The 20,722-nt window shown below is 44.1% G+C and overlaps 1 protein-coding gene across 24 annotated transcripts in view; it reads left to right on the forward strand.

Annotated features, from left to right (window-relative positions):
* Window positions 1-20,722, forward strand: part of SPPL3 (signal peptide peptidase like 3) — a 64,211-nt gene that overhangs the window by 40,273 nt on the left and 3,216 nt on the right. For 22 of the 24 annotated variants that reach the window (XM_080628972.1, XM_080628974.1, XM_080628978.1 and 19 more), the window contains exons 3-11: window positions 1,560-1,654; window positions 4,549-4,668; window positions 7,966-8,044; window positions 8,792-8,904; window positions 14,363-14,469; window positions 15,447-15,610; window positions 16,754-16,953; window positions 17,934-18,043; window positions 18,762-20,185. In XM_080628972.1, the coding sequence (XP_080485098.1) occupies window positions 1,560-1,654; window positions 4,549-4,668; window positions 7,966-8,044; window positions 8,792-8,904; window positions 14,363-14,469; window positions 15,447-15,610; window positions 16,754-16,953; window positions 17,934-18,043; window positions 18,762-18,833 (1,060 nt within the window). In that variant the 3' untranslated portion in view covers window positions 18,834-20,185. The remainder of the gene's footprint in view (window positions 1-1,559; window positions 1,655-4,548; window positions 4,669-7,965; window positions 8,045-8,791; window positions 8,905-14,362; window positions 14,470-15,446; window positions 15,611-16,753; window positions 16,954-17,933; window positions 18,044-18,761; window positions 20,186-20,722) is intronic. The other 2 variants (XM_080628995.1, XM_080628988.1) reach the window with 2 other exon arrangements.

Raw genomic sequence — 20,722 nt, forward strand, 5'->3', positions numbered from 1 at the left:
TGATAGAATTTTAGTGTTTTCCGTTTCCTCTTTGTATTTTTGACTACTTTTTAGCTGACAATCCATAATCTGTGTACTGTGTGTCTGAGGTTGAAGCTTCCTCATATTTTGCCTGAGCCAAAAAGCTGCTTTAATTTCATACCACTTGCATAACAGAAACAGAAGAAACAAACCAGGGTTATATTGGAAGAGCCTTTTTCTCATTTTTATTTCTTACAGTAAAACTGCTGAATCCCTCTTTCTTTAATACCCCACACTGGTCTTGCTGCTATAGACCTTGATTTCAGCTTGTATGACTGCAGGACAGAATTGCTCGCCTGTGCATTGCATAGTTAACATATACAGTAAAATGAAATAACTTTCATACCTGCTAAATTGCATAGAAGATTGTGGTGTATTTTTTACTTGTCTGATAAATCAAGTAGAATTTGTTAACTTTGCATAGTGCAGTTACAGCTAAATTTGAAAGGGAGTTTAATGCCTGTTGACCTCTAAGTTATTCTGAAGTACTCGGATGCTGCTGCAGACTTAAGACAGGAGCTGTATGGTGAGAACCATACAGTGCCTCTGGTGGTTCTCTATAGCTTATTGTAGTACATAAATATGCACCTAAATCATGGATAACGTGCATGTATCAGAATGAAAGACTGTCATGGTCAACTTTGTTGCTAGTATTTTTATTGAAAACAATATAGAATGTAATGATAGAAATAATGGTTGGCCAAGACAGACCTTAAGTGAAATTCCCCCATTTCAGAGAGCGGTGCAACTTCTGAATTATAATCTAACAAATTTTGGCATGTAAGTGAAAGACTGTGGCAAAGGGGGTAGAATACTCTGTTATTTTGGAACTTCTAAAATGCATATCTATCAATATGAAAAGATGAATCAATTACAGCTGAGCTGAGTGCATAGGGGAATGTCCTGAGTTCCTGTGGGTTAATCAAACTGTATTAATGTGTATTATTTACTCAGAGTTCCCTCTAGGCATCTGTTCTGTGTGTATGTAAAATGTGTATCTGGTTACTTCCCAGGCTTTGCTGAAATTTATTCGATGAAGTAAGACCTTATATTTGGCAGACAATTACTGAAAAAAGCTAGTTTTGGTCATCATTTATGACGAGATTTAGGGGAAGGAAATAATCTTGTTTTAAAGATGAAACCTGGTAGTTGAATTTGAATGAAAAGAATCAAAATAAGAACTTGGAAAGAGTTAAAATTCATCAGAGTATTGAACCATGTATTGCATTTCCATCACGTTCAACACTTCCCAGTAACACAGATCAGTATCTTCATTACGGTTTGTTGTTAACACTTAGCAGCTCAGACCCTGTGGTGACTGGTCTCACTGCTCGAACCCGTGTAACTTGGTGCCTTATCTGTAACTGTAAGCATTTATTTTATGTATTTTATTTGTTCTTTGATTTTTCCACTATATATGGTGGGTTTTGTAGTAACCAGCATTAAATGGTTTTTTCAGTGTGCTGTGGTAGAATGGTAAGGAGATGGTAGCTGATGTGTTCAAAACTTGTCTGTTAAGTTTGCTTTGTTTCCTGCAGGTCTCTTAACATGGACTTTGAGAATCAAGATAAAGAGAAAGACAATAGCAGCACAGCTGGGTCTTTTAATGGCAACAGCACCAATAACAGTAAGGGTTAGCTTTACTCCTTATCTTTCTTCTGCACTTCAGTATGTTGCATTCTCTTTTGCCTCATCTGTCCATGTGTTTCAGCTGTGTGTGTTGTAGATTCACCTGATGGAATAGAGCTGTTTTGTCTGGGCACTTCCCATCTTGCCACGCACTAATACTGCTGTCTAGATCATGCCCATGGATTTAGAACATCGATGTAACATTTCCATAATGCATAAAAATTGCATTCTGCACAATTGGTCAGGTTTTACTGGAAATGGAAATGACTTGACTTCAAAAAAACTCCACCACACAGTTGAGAAGGGAATGTCTTTTTGTCTGGAGTTTCTCATGATGACATATTAGCCTCTCCATAAGCAATGAGAGATCTCATCCTATGCTAACAAGTCCCTAAGGATGATTCATCTTTGTCAATAGAGAAATTAAAGTATAGAGTTCACATGGCAACTCATTTATAATGGACAACAAGCCAGTCTGTTCAGAATGGGGTTTAGTATGTCCACTGCTATGTGGGGATTGTCCCCTCTATAAATATATTCCAGGCAGCTTGGCCATTTGAGATGCACTGTTTTGCAGGTAAAAATATGTATGTGAACAGTTACAGTGGAATGCAATGCACACAATGTGCTGTAAATTCACACCTGAGCTTAACTTAGAGCAATTTGTATGGCTGTATCTTGGCCATATTAATTTAGGCTCTAAAAAGAGTTCTGCAGGTTTAGAAGAGAGGAGTGAGATATGTGGGCATGAAACCCGGAATGCTAAGGTTGCTTTGTTTAAAGTAAGAAATACAACTTTAAAAGTATAAATTAAATGACATATGTTGCTTTTTTGGGGGGCTTTTTTCTTTAATATGGGCTCTTGGAATTTCCATAGTTGCTGGAGCACAGCTTCTCTTGGCAGCACAGAGCAGAGGTTGCTGTGCTTGGTGATTCAGCAATGAACACTTGAGGCTTTTGGCATCTGGGTAGTAAGAGAAGACAGGCCGGAGCTGGGGAATAAGCACATCAAGGGGAGTAGCTGTCAAAATGATCAGAAATGAAATGAAGCACTTTGACATTTAACACTGCAGGCACTAATTCCCATATGCCAAGGTGGTTTGTAGTATGTCACTGCTGGGGGTTTGTCTTGTTTGTTTTTTCCCTTGGGAAGTTGAAGGGCATGTGAATAAATGCTGTTCTCAAAGCAGGAGGAACTAGATCTGAATCACAGATTAGAACACAGGAATTTTGCACTGTCATCGCTGGACTATCTATATTGTACTTGATTTACCCTTTTGTACCAGACCTCAGTAACACTGAAACCCCAAGTGACTGAGTTCTGCTTTTTAGTTTTCAAATTTATTGTGCTATTTGTGTGTAGGACTGAGAGTGCCTGTGTCAGGGCTCTGTCCTCATTGTTTGGTTTTCCTTTATGAAAATGGTCAAATACTTAGGACTGATACGAGGTTGTAGCGAGTGTATTTCGCATGTTTGAGGTTTTTGGACATAAATAGGTTGTTAGGTATGAGTTGTGTAGGCAACCCATTATTTAGACAGCTTGCCACTCTTCCACAAAAAACCAAACTAGACGCATTCTGACACACAGGAACAATGTGTGCACGTATTTACGTGTATGTGCATGTCTGTATATGTGCGTACATAACACATTCACAGATACTCTGCTTGATAACCTAAAAGCTTATCCTTAAAATCCTGGGACTGGTAAAACTCTGCTTCATGCAGCAGTGTCTGATTATTTTGGAATAGCCCAGTGATGTTCAGCGGGTTTTGGATCTCATCTTGGTCTCAGTCTTGTATTCATTTTTCACTAGAGACGTTTGGGATGCTTCTCATCAAGTGTCTGCTTCAGACGTAACCTGTTCTTTTAGTGCTCTGCAAGTATAAGTGTGCCTTATATTTTTAACTGGGTTACTACTTACGGCTTCTTCCCCTCACTCATGATCAAAGGTGAATACAGCTACAGAGACTGGTTAACTATGAGAATTTGCAGGGATGGGTGGGCTTTTCAAAGCCTGATCTTCTCAATTTTGTTAATTCTGAAAACTCATGGTAAAAGATAGTACAAATTTTCCTGTGCCCTAGTTAATCTCCCTTGTAGTCACACTGCATGGTTGAGGTGGGGGAAGTAATCAAACACTTCAGTATCTCTGCACTGTTTAGAATTGCTTCCAGCTATAAACCAACAAAAGACCATGCTCACATGTTATAGCATACAGAGCAATGGCAGCACATGGTGAACTGAGCTGGTAGCTTCAAAACCAGGTAAATGACTTGAGTGTTCTTTGAAAACTGCCCTTCATTGTTAGGGTTGATGTTATCTGGTGGTTGCAATCAGTGATGCAATTTAAGTGCATGGTGGCCTTCACCCAAGTGGAATATGAAGCTGAGGCACCCTTTGCTTGAACTGGGTCAGCCTTATACTGTCTGCAGCTCTGCTGTTGGTCAGGTTCTTCTCCTTGTGCTGAGAGGTTAAACAAAACTTTCATATGCTCTGTTCAACATGTTTATATTGCACAGTGTAAAATGAAGCAAGCGTACAATTGATTTATTATTCCTAATCCCTAAATAATGTTAATTTTTGTAACTTGCACCAGAGACAGAATGAATAACAAGAAAAAACTCATACATTTTCTTTCAGCTTCTAGTTCTTGTCGAGCAGAGCTGTTGCTGTGCATCCAGCCTGCGTGACCATGTGGTGTAGCTGGAGTGTTTCTGCACAGGCTGCTGGGCTCAGTTATGGCCGTGCACAAGGATCTCAGAGTGAACGTCTCTATTGCAGCAGTGCTGAAATGGAATATACTGTCAGGTCCCCAGGTGTGGTGGTGAGGGCAGGCTGTCAGCGTGTGTGTGGTTAAGGAACAGCCAAGTTAAATGTCGCTCTCTTTTCTTCTGCAGGTATTCAAACCATTGATTCTACGCAGGCGTTGTTCCTGCCCATCGGAGCGTCTGTGTCTCTCCTAGTTATGTTCTTCTTCTTTGATTCAGTTCAAGTTGTCTTTACAATATGCACAGCAGGTGACTTCAGTTTTCTTCTCTTTATAAGAATTGGAATAGAACAGAGAGCACTGATTTAGTTAAATATTGTTGATAAGGGTTGTAATATGTGACATGGGACATTAAAAAAATCGAGTTTCACAGTTGTAGTTTCATGTCTCTGCAGCTATTAATAAAGTGACAAGTAGTATTTGAGAAGTATTTTCCACTTGGAGGTTTGCTAAGCCTCCTGAACTATAAATTGCCAGAGTTCTGAAAGATGTTGGATGTGTTATTTTATGTAAAGTTCACTTGTGCTTAGAACTGTAGTTAGAACTTAGAAATCAGTGCTTAGAACTGTACATGCTGTTCTGTAATTCAGGTAATTTACATGATCACAGCATAACTCTGGAGATCCCATCCAGAGACTTCTTTTCCTACTTTAATTTTGGGGTTTGCTTTGATACAGTTTTTCTTTGTACTGCTGGTCTTGCTAGTCCTTTGAGTATTATAATTCTGCATTGCTTGAATTTAGAACAAAAATGAAGCTGCTGTCTGCAGGTAAATTACAGACCCAATGGTCCTGGTTGTTATTATTTACATTTTGTCATTTAAGTCAATGCCAGGCCTTAGATTAAAAAAACCAAATAAATTTGCCTTTTAATCTTTTTGCAGTTCTTAAAGCTGCTGCTCAGGGCAGCAGGGTTCTTGCTACTGCTCCAGATGTGCAGCAGCTTTTGAAAGTTGTATTCCTCAGTCCTCATACTGAGTCTGTGAAGATTCGTAGCCCCCTAAATACCTCTCATCCTCTCCTGCTTCATGTACATGCAGTGCAGGCTTTGCCGTCGTGCTTTAACTCCCCAGCTATGCATCCTGTCTAGCCTCTTGATCCGGCCAGTGTTGGTGGGTGAAATCTAAATCTCTGCTCTTGACATGAGTGGAGGCTCCTGTCCAGTTCTGGAAGCACAGTGCTGGAGAGGTCTGCTGAGCAGTGCTTTTGTAACTTTGACCTGTGACATACATGTTCTTTCCTATGAAAATTAAATTATTATTTCAGATAAAGTCTACTATATGCTAGATACTAGGGGAATATACACACACAAATATATAAGATATAAGGGAAGATTAATGACAAAAGACCAGTTTTGGTTTGTCATGTTTATTGGTCCATTTATTTCCAGAATGACCTTGACATTTATAACTTTATTTGTGACATTTGTGGTGTGTAATTGTATGATCTTGTGTCGGTTGGGGCTTGTTGCGGCTTTAAGAGGGTTGAGTCTGTTTGGACCAGTGCACTTGGGTGTCTTTATTCTTTAACCTGGGTTTACCATGCTTTTGTGTTTTTCCTTGGCCCTGCATCAGAGCTCAGGGGACTTAGGCCCCAGACCTTCTGAAATCAAAGCCTCCTTAGAGGTTACACAGCAGGATGCAGACCCTGCTGGAGCTGGGGATGTGGGAGCTGTGGGATTCAATCCCTCTGTCCCCTGAAGCTCAGGTAGTGCTAGTTTACATCCTGATTTTGTAGACTGTAGAGGATGATGTGGGGAAATTCTACGTTATAGCTGATGGCAGGTTCTTAAACCTTCGTCCCACAAGGATTTATCTCTCAGGAAGAGTCAGGAGCAAGGGCAGGCACATCAGACAGCCCAGGGCTAGGATCAGCTGCTGAGCAGGGGGCAGAGCTGAAGAGTTGGCGCATTGCCTGCAGGCAGGAGCTAAGCCAAAGGATTGCCCATTGAATAATAGGTGTTGAGACTGGAGGGAAGAGAAACTTGACGGGAAGCCTGGACAGGCAGGAAAGAGACTGAGAGTGGGTACTCATGGGCACTTTGTATTAGTGTGATTACGTTTTAATTCTTATACTCTGAATGAGCCCAGCTTGGGGGTGGCAGCCGCTGGGGATACCAGGACAGGAGATGCAGGGTTCCCTGCTGAGAGGAGCTGGAGGGGAGGGAAAGGATTGATTCCAAGGGCAAAAAGGGTTTTTCTGGGCTGAGGAAGGGTCATTCCCACCATGGTGGCACAGGGAGCAGGGCAGCAAGGCACAAGGACCTGGGCAGCGGAGCACAGGCCTTGCTGGGCAGTGATCTTTGTCAGGTGGCTCTGGAAAGGTTCCCAGTTCAGCATGTGCGGAGCTGGCATGCTCAGACTGTTCATTCTTTCCCCACCCATTCTGCCTTGTTTCCTCCCCTCTGAAATACTGAGAACCGGGGCTGGCACCATGCTCTTTGCCTACAGATGCTTTTTACAACTTTCCTTGTAAATGAATTTATTGATTCGTTTATATTAATCTTTCTCCCACCAGAAGGGGCAGAATTGGGGGTTGGAAACGTATGGTTTGAGCACCCCCAGTTTCTTTTCTCTGGTTGGCTTAGGCTGAGTACTAAAGAGAATGTTTGATTCCTTCCCATCCTCTTCATTTGACAAGAGGAAAACAAAAAAAGCCTTTTCAAACCCAACAGCAGCCACCCCAGTGTAAGGAGCAAGTAGAGGGCAGCACAGAGATTTGATTTGTAGCATGTTGAGCAACTCTTTTCATTTCCATCAGTTCTTGCTGCAGCAGTTTTGGACGTGTGCTGCTGCCTTGTCTACTTCTCTGGGCCCTCCCTCTGCAGCCTTTTAAGCAGTCCTTAGTGCAAATTCAGTGCTAGGATACTTAAAAGAACTGGAAGGAAAAGTGATTGTAAACACCAGCAGTTACCGAAGGTTTTCACAAGGGCGTGGATGGGACAAGTATGCTCCTTAAAAAGACAACGTTAATGGGAACAGTCTGTTTGGATGCATTTGGGTTTGGTTTGCACAGCTTTCAGAAATGTACAGCACTTTGTATTTATGAAGTGTCCAGCCACTGGCTGTGATTTATTTTAAGTTCTGCTTGTTTCAGTAATGAAGAAAGGGGTCAGAGCGAGATGGGGGAGAAATGAGTTAAAAAGTAGGAAACCCATGTGAGTTCTGCAGACTCTGTGCTATATTGGAGAATTATACAAGAACCTCACAGCCAGTTTGCAGTCAGTTGGGTTTTTTGACTCAGAATATTTAAGAACTGTTTTCCTTGCTGAGCTGATCATGAATAGCTGCAAGACTTCATTTTAGTTTTGTAAGGCTTGGGGATTGGCCACTCCATTCCTTTGAGAGCTTTTATTTTGACCGAAGTTTGAAAGCCTACTAACAATAGAAGTTCTGCAGAAAACCTTGGAGCCGCTCTTGCTTTGATAATACTGCAGCATATGATAATAGGGCATTGTTGCAAGAGCTTTTTCAGATTGGAGAAGCTTGTTTGTGTACTGTGGAAGTTAGGTCTGAATGCACTAATATTCCCTTGTCTTCTTTTTTCAGTCCTTGCAACAATAGCTTTTGCTTTCCTTCTGCTCCCGATGTGCCAGTACTTAACACGGCCTTGTTCACCTCAAAACAAGTAAGGACTTGAAAAACCTTTTGCTCCTCTTCTTGTTTGTTGTATTTCTTTCTTTCAATGAGAATTCTTGAGCAGAGTCTTTGGTTCTCAGCAGTGACCTCAGGCCTTCGGGGCTGATGTTTGTGCATACTTCTTGTGTGAACACCATGTTTCCACTTGGAAGCTCGGAAGCACAATTTGTGCAAGTCCCCCATGCTTGCCAGCCTGGGAAATGCGCTCCCATCGCAGGGGACTTGATTTCCCAACAGTGGCTTTGAAGAAGTTTGGCTCATTCTGTCTGAGATTTCAGTCTGGGATTTGGTATTGGATTTTAATGCTTATTAACATTGGGCCATGGATTTTAATGCTGGGTCTTTCGGAGGCTGGAGTTACACCAAAAATTACAGCTGTTAATGTCATGTTTTGAAACCCGTTTCTTTTTTTAACCTTGTGGCTGGAGTTCATGTTGCAGAAGGCACTATCTTAGATGGTACCAGGAAATAGCATTCATGGTAACCATTTCAAGAGAGGTGCCAAGATTTACAGGGGGGTTTTCCACCTCTGTAGTCCAGGCTTTACACACAGTAATTGAACGTGAGGAAAGCTTTTATTTTGTTGCTGGTTTGGTACCTATTTGTGGCAGAAGAACTTCCCTTCAGTTGTTCTTGGCATCTTTCAGCAGCAGTTGAGCCTTGTTCCAGCAGGGTCCATTTGCTGCTCTTTAAATGGAAACATAAAATCTAGCTAATGTTTATGTGTTGTTCCTAGGATTTCCTTTGGCTGCTGCGGGCGTTTCACTGCTGCTGAGCTGCTCTCATTTTCTCTGTCTGTGATGCTTGTCCTTATCTGGGTCCTGACTGGCCACTGGCTCCTTATGGATGGTGAGTATGTGAATCAGGGGATTGCAGGACTGGCTTGTGCCTGTTCTGACACATCCCATCCCCTGGCGATGACTGCTGAAATGTGCACGTTCCCGGCTTGCTGAGCTGTGCTGTTGTGTGGTAGACTCCCTGGAAGCAGCTGCTGTCAGGAACATGCCAGGGTAGTGTTTGGGACACCTGTTTTTCTGGTTTGTGAAAGCTTCCAAGGAAGTGCCAGGACACTCATGAGAGGTCTTCCACACCCGCATGGTGCAGGTGAGCGGCCGGTTCTAGGTAAAGATGTGTGGAGGCAGTGGTGTTTGTGAGTCACAACTCGATCCTTACAATCTGGTTAGTTTTTGCTGTGCATCTTCTTGTTGGTTGGTTCAGATGATCAAATCATTTGTTGTGAGACAGTTCACAGTAGTTGCTTGTCTTTGATCTCTTTGATGCTTGCCACGGATGGGGAGGTGGGTGAAGCTGGCAGGCATCCAGCTGGCTTGAAGGTATGATTTGTTTTTTGCCATGCTGGGTGAACTGAATTCACAGCTTACTGTGCTGAAAAGGAGCTTTCCTCCTCCCCTCCTGCCTCCTGGAGCTCTTGTGCTAGCTCTGGCACTCACTTAATCACATGGTAAACTGATTCAGCTCACTAGAATGGCAGCGTACTCTTTTTTTGCCAGGCTATTTTGCTGCTGCTGCAGTAAGATGAATTGGATTATTGTGCAGTCAGGTATGTGCTAAATTTGGCTAAAGGTAAGTGGCAGCATGATAGGATCTAAAAGAATGAAGTGGATATGATTGCAGAGGGGTGATGGGGAAGCCAGGAGCAGGACCTCTGCTTCTCAGCAGTGTCAGGCACCTCAATTGGCATAGGACATCTCATGAAATGGTACCCTGTGGTTGTGATTGCTTGAGGAAAAATAGCTGGGACAACATTACCTGCCCTTGAAATTGTTTGTAAGAAAACATACATCCATCAGCTCTCCCTCTCCTCCTGACTGAGGCAGCAGCAGCAGCAAGTCCTTAGCACTGAAACCTCTCATGGCACCTCAAATGTTTCTTGTGTTTTAAGAGTGTTGTTTCATTTGTGCTTTTTGCTGCTCTGAAAGTTCCAGCTGTTGCACTCAAGGGAATGCATTTCACAGTACCCAGAGACTAAATGCAGCACTGCAGATCAAGTTTGGTTTGTGTGAAGCCCACCATGGAATCAGGAGTGCTTTTGGATCTGCAGGAGCTACAAAGCTCAATGGAATGTCAGGCATGGATTTTGGCAAAGTCTGAAAAGATTTGTCTACACCGAGGTACCAACAGAAGTGTTTCCTTAAAACCAGCTCTTTTTGTGAGTGCTTCAGTCTGAAATAGTGGGCTTGGAGGTAATTAATCTGCACAGCACTGAGCTGCTGCTGCTGAGTGGTTTCTGGGTTTTACTCCTCTGTGTGGTTGTTTAGGATTGACTGAAGTCTGGTGATACTGTCTGGTTTTGGTGCATTTTATGTAGCTTATATGAAGGGAGTTGAACTCTACAGGTAAACCTCGTGTCATTTGTTCAAATCCAACTCTATCAATGTTTGTCAATGACACTGAACAGGGAGCAGCATTTATTTGCCTTCACCAGGGAAACAGACTCTGCAGTTTTACTCCTGATACTGTACTGCTGCAAATGAGACTACGTCATCTCTGCCTTTACCTTTTGCTTCTCTGTAACTGCACCCTTGATACCCCAGCTCATCTTGTTTGGAGGGCAGCATGGGCAGTAAGTGCTGCTCGATGCTGTGTGCAGGGTGTGCTGCAGTCGGAGCTGTGTGGGGATGATCGGCTGTCTCAGAATGAACCAGATGTTGTGAACAGGCTTCATGTCCCCTGGCCCAGTGGCTGGAGGGGGAAGCAGGGCAGGCATCTCCTCTTAACAGTGCACCTCAAGTTTTGTGTGTCTGGTTTGCTGGTGTGCAGCTCATTATCTCCCTATGAGAGTATTTCTGCTTCAGAGCTGAGAAAAAAGGAGGGGAAGTATTTCATGGTGATTTCTAGTCCTTATGGAATCAAGGTGTGGCCGTTACTGCCAGAACTGTCTTCAGTGCTCAGATACTACAGTTCCCTCCATTGTGCAGTAGTTGGTTGAGCTGCTTCTAAAGCTAGGGGCATTGTACAGGATGGAATGAGTGGATACTGTCTCCAGGGGGTTGTTCTGGCATGTGATGATGCACACCTATAGGTCTTGAAGTGCCTGTGTCTCAGAGCAGATTGTTTGGTGACAGAGTTATCAAGGGTGGTCACTTGGTTAACAGGTTTCCTGAATAGAGGACACAGCTAGAGATGTACAGTGGGAATGTTGCAGATGTGCACAGTGCCTGCTACAGAGTGAACTCAACAGTCATGGGCACCCTGGGAACTGCTGCAGGCCTTCAGTGCTGTGGCCGTTGGGCAGAGGCTGCTTCCTGACATGTGTTCTTATTCCTACTCTTTAAAATACACTCTGAGTCTTAGAGGAACATGATTAGATCCGAACTTCACCACCTCTTTTATCAAAGGTCAGCCGGTGGCCTGTGGGGGCAGCTTAGACCTTGGTAGCTTGCACAGTGCTTTGTAAACCAGCACCACACCACCAGCATCCTGGTGGTTTCATCTGTTCTGTAGTGCAGTAAAGCTGAAAAATGCTCTGTATCCAGAGGGTCTGAGCACGTGTGTGAGAATATTCTTAACCCTTACAGCATCCTTATTCTGCGAGGAGCATGCTTGCAGGAACCCTGAAGTTCATTTGTTCTGTTGGTTGAGGGTTAACTCTTCCAGTTAGTTCTTGCTTGCTCAGCTTCATTATCCCATTGCCCAGGACGTTCTACCCAGAGCCATTTGTGTGGCCATCTTACACCCCCTCACCACACACAAACTCTCCCCTCTTCTTCCTTTCTTCCTCCCCTCTCCCTTTTTCTCTCCTCCTCCCTTTCTCCCCACCTTCTGTCTTTCTCCCTTTTCACTCCTCATCTCTTTTCCTTTCTCTCCCCCACTGCTTCTCTTTCTCTTCTTCTTTCTTAGTGACTTGCATCACCTATTTAGTGTAGATCTGCCCTATACAGGGTGTCAGCACTATCCATGAGCTTGGGTACGGATGACTTTGTTTCCTACCTGATTTTTGGGGTTTCTCATTGCAGAAGGAAGCTGCCTTCCGTTTGAGAAGCCTGTCGGAGTTTTGCCTGCACTTTGGCCTGGTTCACTCGTGTTTGCTCTCAGGCATCCTTGCTTCCCTTCTGTGTTTTACCAGTATTTCTTCAGGCAGTTGCAGAACTGCACAATGTGTGTCTTTCACTGTCTCCTTTTCTGCTCAGTGTTTGCTTGGTTTGGTGAAAGTGCTTTGCTTGTGTGCCCGTGTTCCTGTCAGTAATGGAGAAATCAATTGCGTGAACAACAGATAAAACTCAGGCTGGTTAAAATATTTCCACTTCTAGTTAATTATAACCTGGAAATCCTCTCCTAAATATAGGCTTGTTTGGGCTATTATTAACATTGGCTTTAGAGAAACCTCTTTGATTTAAGACAGACTGTTCCCTTGTATTTGCTCTTCTGCCAGAGGAAGTCAGTGACTGAAGGCTATATTGAATGACTGAGTGCAGTTCTTTCTCTTGCTGCTTTGCTGTGTCAAATCCTTTAAACCTCAATAATTTGCTTACATTTTATAGCAAGTTGCAGTTGTGCAGCACGATTTAAGGCACGCTTTTATCACAGTAATCCCATTACTGTGTTCAGACTGGCAGCCGTGACGCTCCGTGTTGTGCTGAGCTTATCAGGTCCCAGAAGATAAGGTGGGTTTGGCAGAGCCAGTGCTGGGCTGCAGTCCCTGGGCACTGCGAGCAGCCACGCTGGCAGGCCTGCGATGGCACCTGAATCCACAGGGATGCGTTTCTTTAGCGGTTTGGTGGAAGAGCTGCACACCTTGCAGGTGTAACGCAGGTGTGAGGTAGTTTCCCAGTGCATCATTACAGCACCAGAGTCCGAAGGTTGACTTTTAAATCCTGGCAGATCTGGTCACACTGTCGCACTGGGGGTCACATACGGAGTGATTCCTCTTCCCTGGATTCACTGGTTTCAGTTGGTCAGAATGGGATTGTGACTGTTTATAGTTGTGCGATGTTAGGCAAATATTGACATAGTGTGCACAGTAAAAATACATCTGCATACATTAGGCAATTATTTACAAATGTCTGTATACTAAAGCGTGCTGGGGTCCCAGCAGGGCTTCATTATTCCTTGTAAATGTCCTGATACCATAGATTGATCTACTTCAAGTATCTCTTTAGGGATTCACTTGTATCCACTTGAAATACATTTGAATGTCAGTTGGGTACCGTTGGTAGCTAAGGCCAGGCCTGAAGCAGGAGGAAATCCCACACATGTGAAGCCTGGGATTATCTTTGATTTTTTAGTGTAATACCTGTTTTCTGCCCTGACAGAATTCCTCTTGGAACAGCGCTAACGTGAGCTGTGGCATGCTGTTCAGTTTGTTGATCTGGCTGAAAACTCACCTTTGGGAGAGGGGTTAGGAAAAGACTTGCCCATATTTTTTCCCCATTGGTAGGCAGGCTTCCACATGGATTTTTGTTACTGGGAAAGCCCTGCCTATCCAAACAATGATATTTCATAGCTGGTGTTAGGCAGCCACCCGCAATCTTGCCCAAGCAGAGGAGGCCACAGAGATGCTGCGAGGGCTGGAGCAGCTCTGCTCTGGAGCCAGGCTGGGAGAGCTGGGCTGGGTCAGCCTGGAGAAGCCCGGGGAGACCTTCAAGCAGCTTCCAGTGCCTAAAGGGGCCAGCGAGAAAGCTGGAGAGGGACTTCTTACAAGGGCATGTAGTGATAGGACAAGGGGAGAATGGCTTTAAAATGAAAGAGGGAGATTTAGGGTTACGTATTAGGATGAAGTTCTTACCTGTGAGGATGGTGATATTTAAGGCTCTTCCCAACCCAAGTGACGTTTCTACGACTACGATTGGCTTGAGTAGACTTTGTCACACCATGTTGTAACATGTCATGTACCCAGGCTGTTTCTGAATTAAGATTTTGTTTATCAAGGATTTTATTTACTGTATGCGTTTGCTAGAAAACCTCTGAATAGCGTAAAAGTTTATGTGTGGGGCACAGGGAGTTCAAAGTTGCTTTGTTGCTTCTGTTTTTAACTGGGTAGCCAGTGATGGAGTCTCCAGGACACAAAGCATGAGAATGTTTCCTAGTGGTGGGTAGCAGAAGGTGAGTGGCCTGGGCAGCTGCTTCCATGGGGGGAGGCTCACAGTTGGCTCCTGAGTGTATTTTGACTGCTGTTAACTCGAGTTTCACTATCTGGGAGCAGCAGACGGTCCCCTTGTGCAAGCAGAGCTGCACAGGTGCCACAGAGGCTGCTTTGGGGGATTTTTTGTGGGGGAGGTATTGGCTTGGGAATGTTTGTTTTGTTTTGCTGTTTTTTAATGAACTAATTCTGTGCTTGCATTTGTAGCTCTGGCTATGGGCCTGTGTGTTGCAATGATAGCCTTTGTTCGGCTGCCCAGCCTGAAGGTTTCCTGCTTGCTACTCTCTGGGTTACTAATTTATGATGTCTTTTGGGTAAGTGTTTTGTTTGGTTTTGCTAAAACTGTTTTTATCCTTTGGATCTGTAGTTGGCTGTGGGCCACTTGTACAGGAGCTGTATTAGTATGAAGCTGATGAAGTCTGGCAAAGCCAGATCAGCTTCTTTGCTCCGTTCTGAGACGTTCAAGTCTGCAGCAGGACACAGAATGATTTCCTCACTAATTATTGACAAAAGCAGGACCATGACGAGAAGATTTCAGCTTTGGCAATTCAATTGATTATTCAAAAAGATAAACTGGACCTCAACTTATGAAAGCCTGGCTGAAGATCAGCACGGGCATTTCCAAGTGAACACAAGGCCTTACCCACACTTGCACAGTGTGAACGTGCCAACTTCTGATCAGCGGGGAAATCCACAGACCAGGAAAGCAGCGGATTCATAGCCAGGGAGCTTGGCAGAAAATCTCAAGAAACCTGTCAGAACAGATTTTGTGATACTGAAAGGATTTTGTGTTACCTTTACCTAATACCAAGCACTGACCCAGGGAAGTGCTTGTGTGTAGCCGGCCAGCTTCCCAGTGCGATGAGCTGTAGAGTAAGGGCCTGCCTGAAACAAGTGTTGCATCATTCTGTGTCTGAGGGAGCATCGACTGCACTGACCTCTTCTCTGCTTTCAGGCTTTCTTGTATTATCAGTATGCTGTTACCTGCCTCTCTAGTCCTGGACTACCTGCTTGTAGTCTGGATAGATCCTTTGCCAAAGGATCTCAAGATATTGATCAATATCATCTTGGTATCAGAAAGTATATTGCAGTTATTGTTGAGGATTAATGGTGTAAAGAAGATTATGAGCTTTTTAAATACATAGGCTTTTCATTATCTCATATACAGTGTATGTATATGGAAATCTGGACAATATCCTTTCTTTTCTTGAATAAGCAAGGCAAAACGACACGCAGCCTTCAGTGGCTGTGATTGTGGTGTGTAATTTCTGACCATTTCCTTGCTCTGTAGGTCTTTTTTTCTGCCTACATCTTCAACAGCAACGTGATGGTGAAAGTGGCCACACAACCAGCTGATAATCCCCTGGATGTTTTATCCCGGAAGCTTCACCTGGGACCAAATGTGGGTAGAGATGTTCCCCGTCTGTCCCTGCCTGGTAAACTTGTATTTCCAAGGTAAAATCAGCAGTTCTTTTACTATATTATGTAGGAAAAGTTTTCCTTCCCCTACTTTGTAGTAGTGCCGATTCTATTGGAAAATACCAGTTTAGTTCCCTGTTCAGTCACTCCCTCTTCATGACAAAAAGGTATAGAACTAATAGTAAGGGGTGGACTCACAGCACACAGCCATGATCCTCATTAGGTTAAAAAGTGGCCTGTTCAGAACAGGATGCACCTTTTGATGTACATGTGAGTTCTACAGACCCAAGGTTTGTTGCAACATCGAAATAGTCCTGATCACTGCATAACTGCAAGTGATTAGGAAGGGAGTTAGAGGCTGTTCTAAGCAGGAACAGCTTTACCGGGTTAGGTGTGCGTTGGAGGGAGATCATTCCCCATCTCTCTTCCGCAGGGGTTCTGTGATGTCTGGGGTTTTTAATCAGATGTGCCTGGGCCCGATGAGCAGTAAGTAAGCTCCAGTGCACCAGCAGTTACACATACGTTATGTTGGTGAATTTACTCTTGTTGCTTTAGATACTGGGTGCTGAAATTACAGACATCAAGAGCTGATTCTCTGCAGTGTTTTCTCAGAATTCTTTTTGTCAACTCTGTGGGAACTTAATCTGGCCCCATTTTCATGAAAAATGGGCAATTTTAGTTCTTAAGCTACTTAACAATTGGCCCTTTTGTGGGAGTCTCATGAGAGTGTAGTTTTCTGTGTGTTTTATCTGAATGAGGCTGAAGATCTCAGAATTCCATAAATTGACTTACTGCCTTGTATTAGAGGTGATCTGCGTGCACAGGAATGAAGGTGCAGCGTGTGTCAGTACTATACAGCGTGGTAAATGGTCAGCAATGCTTGAGATGAATGAAATACTGAGTTGATGGATCTGTTTCATTGAGTGATTTAAGAGCAGCTTAAGCATTGCTGGTAGAAATAAGCTGGTTTGGAGCAACATGTCATTACTGTCAGAATGAGTATGATTAAAACTGAGCTGAGGTGGTGGCAACATCACCAAGGGAAAGATCTCCAGTAGCCAGCATTTAGTGTCTACTACACAGCAGTTTGTGCAAGATGAATCTCAGAACCAACATGGAGGAGTCTGGAGCTTATCCCCTCGTGTTCTGGGCATGAACCCACTTCCAGTTGCTGTCTAGTTCCACAGGCAGCCACTTCTCCATGCTGGGGATCGGCGATATTGTGATGCCAGGTCTTCTGCTCTGCTTTGTCCTGCGTTACGATAACTACAAGAAGCAAGCCAACAGCGATTCCTGTGGTGCCCCAGGACCAGGGAACATCTCTGGCCGTATGCAGAAGGTCTCTTACTTCCACTGCACACTTATTGGCTATTTTGTAGGTGAGTACTTGGGTTAATATGGGTAGCTGCTTAGTGAGCAGGAAGTGGGGTTATTGTAGTAGGTTTAAAAGATGATGAAAGCAAGTGTAAAGAGGCTTTGAGGGAACACTTGGCTGTGTTCTTTTTTAATCCTCCTCTCTTTGCGTTTGATTGGCCTGCTCTAGGGAGAAAAACCCTTCTACAGTCTTACGGGGTTTGTTGGATTTTATTTAGAGAGTGGAAGAGATTATCAGTGTATTTTTGATACTTTGCTTTACTAGCATAGAAGGTGCCATAGCTCGTACGATATAGGAGTTTCTGGATGGATTATGCTGTGCAGGGGTACATCTAGGTAAATCCTGCATTTTTGTGTTTTACTGCTAACGTTTATGATCCTGTATTGGTTTAGTACATACAGAAAACGGTAACTAATCACAACTGGAATTCTGTTTGTGATTTGCTACAGCCATCCCTCTCCTCCCTAACATAAAATGGGTTTTTCCCTATGGTAGGACATGTGTGTGCGTATCCTGATATCCTGCAGCCCTTCCAAGGATGAAAAGGAAAGATTATTTCCTACCAGTAGCCTTCCTCCTCCCCCACCTCATCTTTCTCCCTGCATTTTGGCAAGTATCCAGGAAAATAATTCCTGGTGCATCCAGCCCTTCGTCTCAGGCGAGGGTCCTCAGACTGACGGTCTCAGGAGGTAGCGTGCCTGCACCTTCCTCCCCTTTGCCTTTTGTTGCATCTTGTCCAAGTTATTCTTAGCTTAATCTTTGAGCTTCACAACTGGAGCAAGTGGTTCGACACCAGCTAATGGTAAAACAGAGGAACTCGACTGTTTGGTTTGTTTCAATTGTATTCAGGGAAGATGAAGCACAGGGAAGTAACTTTTCCACAGGCTTTCTGTGGAAATGGCAGGAAGGGAGCCACGTGCGGCTGAACTGGTGAGAACATCCACATGTAACCTGTAAAAACACAGCCCCTTTTTTCTGTTACAGGTCTATTAACGGCAACAGTAGCTTCTCGTATTCATCGGGCAGCCCAGCCTGCCCTCCTCTATTTGGTACCTTTCACTTTATTGCCGCTCCTCACCATGGCCTATTTAAAGGTAAGACAGGATTATGCACTTGCAGCAGGAAGCTCTGGGGGCAGCTGGAAACAGGTTCCGTGTTCTTGCATGTGGCAGCGGCTCTCATGAGGGTGATGCGTGTCCTTAACAGCCCTGGCCCAGACCTCAGGTCCCACCACTGCTGGGTTGAATCTTTGTTTTGGAGGACTGAGGAACTGAGAGATGAGTTCCTGAACTAGAAGATGATTTACGTAGATAAAGTAGCAGTAATTATAGACTATACTGTGAAGGAGTAAGCGCTGTTTTAATTAAGTAAGTGAATTTGTCCTTGCCTGGCTGATCATGAGAGAACACACGCACAAAGGTCCAGCAGAGATCAGAGGCAGAGCCTCCTTTACCTCTTCCCAGTTGCTTGTTAAGAGCTGGGATTTTAACATGGAGCCTTTCCTGTCCCAGGGCAGTTGCTGGAACACAGCAACTGCGCTGCAGAGCACAAGAAAGGGCAGAAATTTCCACCTGCATAAGTATTTCCTTCCCATCAGAAACCTGTTTTGGGTAGACCTGGCACCAAAATGAGACAATTTGGCCTGACAGGGAAGGGGGTTGATTTTTTCCTGTCTTTGTTATAACTTGCAAACCATGTGAAGGACAGATTTGCTTCAAGACATGCCTGCAATTGCATGCATTTAAAAATGTGAATTCTCAGTGGACGTCAGCATTTCTGAGGGCATGGTTCTTGTGCTGTTTTCCTGCCCAGGGTGATCTACGTCGCATGTGGTCTGAGCCTTTCCACTCCAAGTCCAGCAGCTCCCGTTTCCTGGAAGTATGATGGAACGGATAGGAAGTGACCTGAACTTCTGCCTTGGTCCTTTTCACTTTAACTCGTGGCTTTGTAGTCTCCTAAAGCTGGACTGGCTGGTGCTTGGGAAGGTACCACTTATGGGACTTGTATGAAAGGACTTTGTATTAAAAGGAGGAAAAGAAAAAAGCAAAGCTCCTGGAGCTCCGTGTGGCTCCGTGGCTCCTTGCAGCTGTGGACCTGGGGACCCTTTGTGCAACTGCAGCCACTTTCCTCTTTTCCTCACTCGGATGGATTAGTACCAGACTATTACCTTTGTGAGAGAGGAAGAGACAGACTTGAAACTGAAAACGGCTTGAAGTCGTTCAAAAACTTGTGAACACTAAAAGAAACCACAGTGATGCAACTGAAGCTTCTTCAGAGAACCCCTCGTGGACACTGGGACCAGTTTCCTGCTGGACTTTGGGTTTGAAAAGAACTGAGACAGAAACTCTTCTGTCACCATATTGGATTTTTTTGCTCTATTAAATATTTCCTGTGGTGTGAGGTTACTTATTAAATCCACAGACATGGAGTGACTTCTTGCAGTATACATATAAAAATTTGTTGTAACAAGTTACATTTCCACCCAGATGTCATGTTTGCAGTGAAAAAGGGCACGATTTTTATACATATATATATACACACATATAGATATATATATGAATAAATAAAAAGGAAAACCTGCTAAGATCATGCTATGTAGCAGACAGGGGCTTGCTGTAATTTTTAGCATGTAGAGCAGTTTACTCTGGCTTTCTTGTCTATGGATCTACAATGAGCTGCTGTTCCCCCCCTCCCTACCACTGAACCTGCAGTTCCAAACCAAGTGTAGTAGTTGTACCGGTTGTACTCATGGACTTCAGGGGATATTTGATTTTGATCAATGTAGCAAACCAGGGACGCAAAACTTTCAAACCCAGCCCTGTTGGGGGGGAGGGGGGTGGTTTTTTCCTTTTGTTTTCTTTTGCCATTTTTCTGTTTCTGCCACCAACCCCGTGCAGGTTTTTAGTAGCTCCCTCCCGCCCCAGTGCATGTATTATAGCAGCAATCGTCTTTGTGCTTTCTGATCCTAGTAATGTATCACTTGTAAATACATCTTTTCTATTTTCTATTTCTTTGTATTTGCATTTTGTTTCAGTCGTGCTGTACCCGCCCTGCCCCGAAACACCAAAAAAAAGGAAAAAAAAAGAAAAAGCAAACTGTCCTTTACTGGTGTGCCTGGTGGAGTTTGTGTGCTGGCTGCTTTGTACCTGTAGCCTGCTCAAATGGGGAGGTTTTCATTGTGTTTTTTAACCCAGCCGTTCCAGCTGTGCTGCGCCAGACCGAAGGCCTTCCCTCAGGTAACTACCACCTTTTTCCTTTACAATACTCTGGCAGTTGGGGTTTGGGGAGCTCTCCTGAAAGCTCAGAGCTGGTCTTAGTTTGATAGATGCTGGTAACCATGAGTTGACCGGAAGGAAACCAGGAGTGTTCTAAGTGTGAATGTGACCCAACAGCGAGCTGGGGTCTGGTTTTGTTACCTCAGGTAAGGCAGCTTCTGTGAGACGTGTGTTCCTTTCTGCTCTGTCAGCGGCTGTGGGAAGAGCCCATTTAGCACAGTAGGAATCTGGGTCCAGCCACGTGTGTGAACTGCTGTTCGTGGACACATTCCTGTGTTCTCAGGCACAGGCTGATGGGCTCGGAGCTGGTGGAAGGGACCTCTGAAACACCTGAAACATCTAAAGGAACAGAAAATAGGAGCACAGCCATTTGGGGGGGGGCTCTGAGGTGTAGCAGGGGTGGGGGCACAGGGTGGCAGGGAGGATGGGGTCACTTCATTTATAGTAATGGCTTTTCCCTGATTTGTACCTTTCCCTGAGCTGGAAGCATTTCCTGTA

The sequence above is a fragment of the Psittacula echo genome, assembly GCF_963264785.1.
Source record: "Psittacula echo genome assembly, chromosome: 13".
Classification (NCBI taxonomy): domain Eukaryota; kingdom Metazoa; phylum Chordata; class Aves; order Psittaciformes; family Psittacidae; genus Psittacula; species Psittacula echo.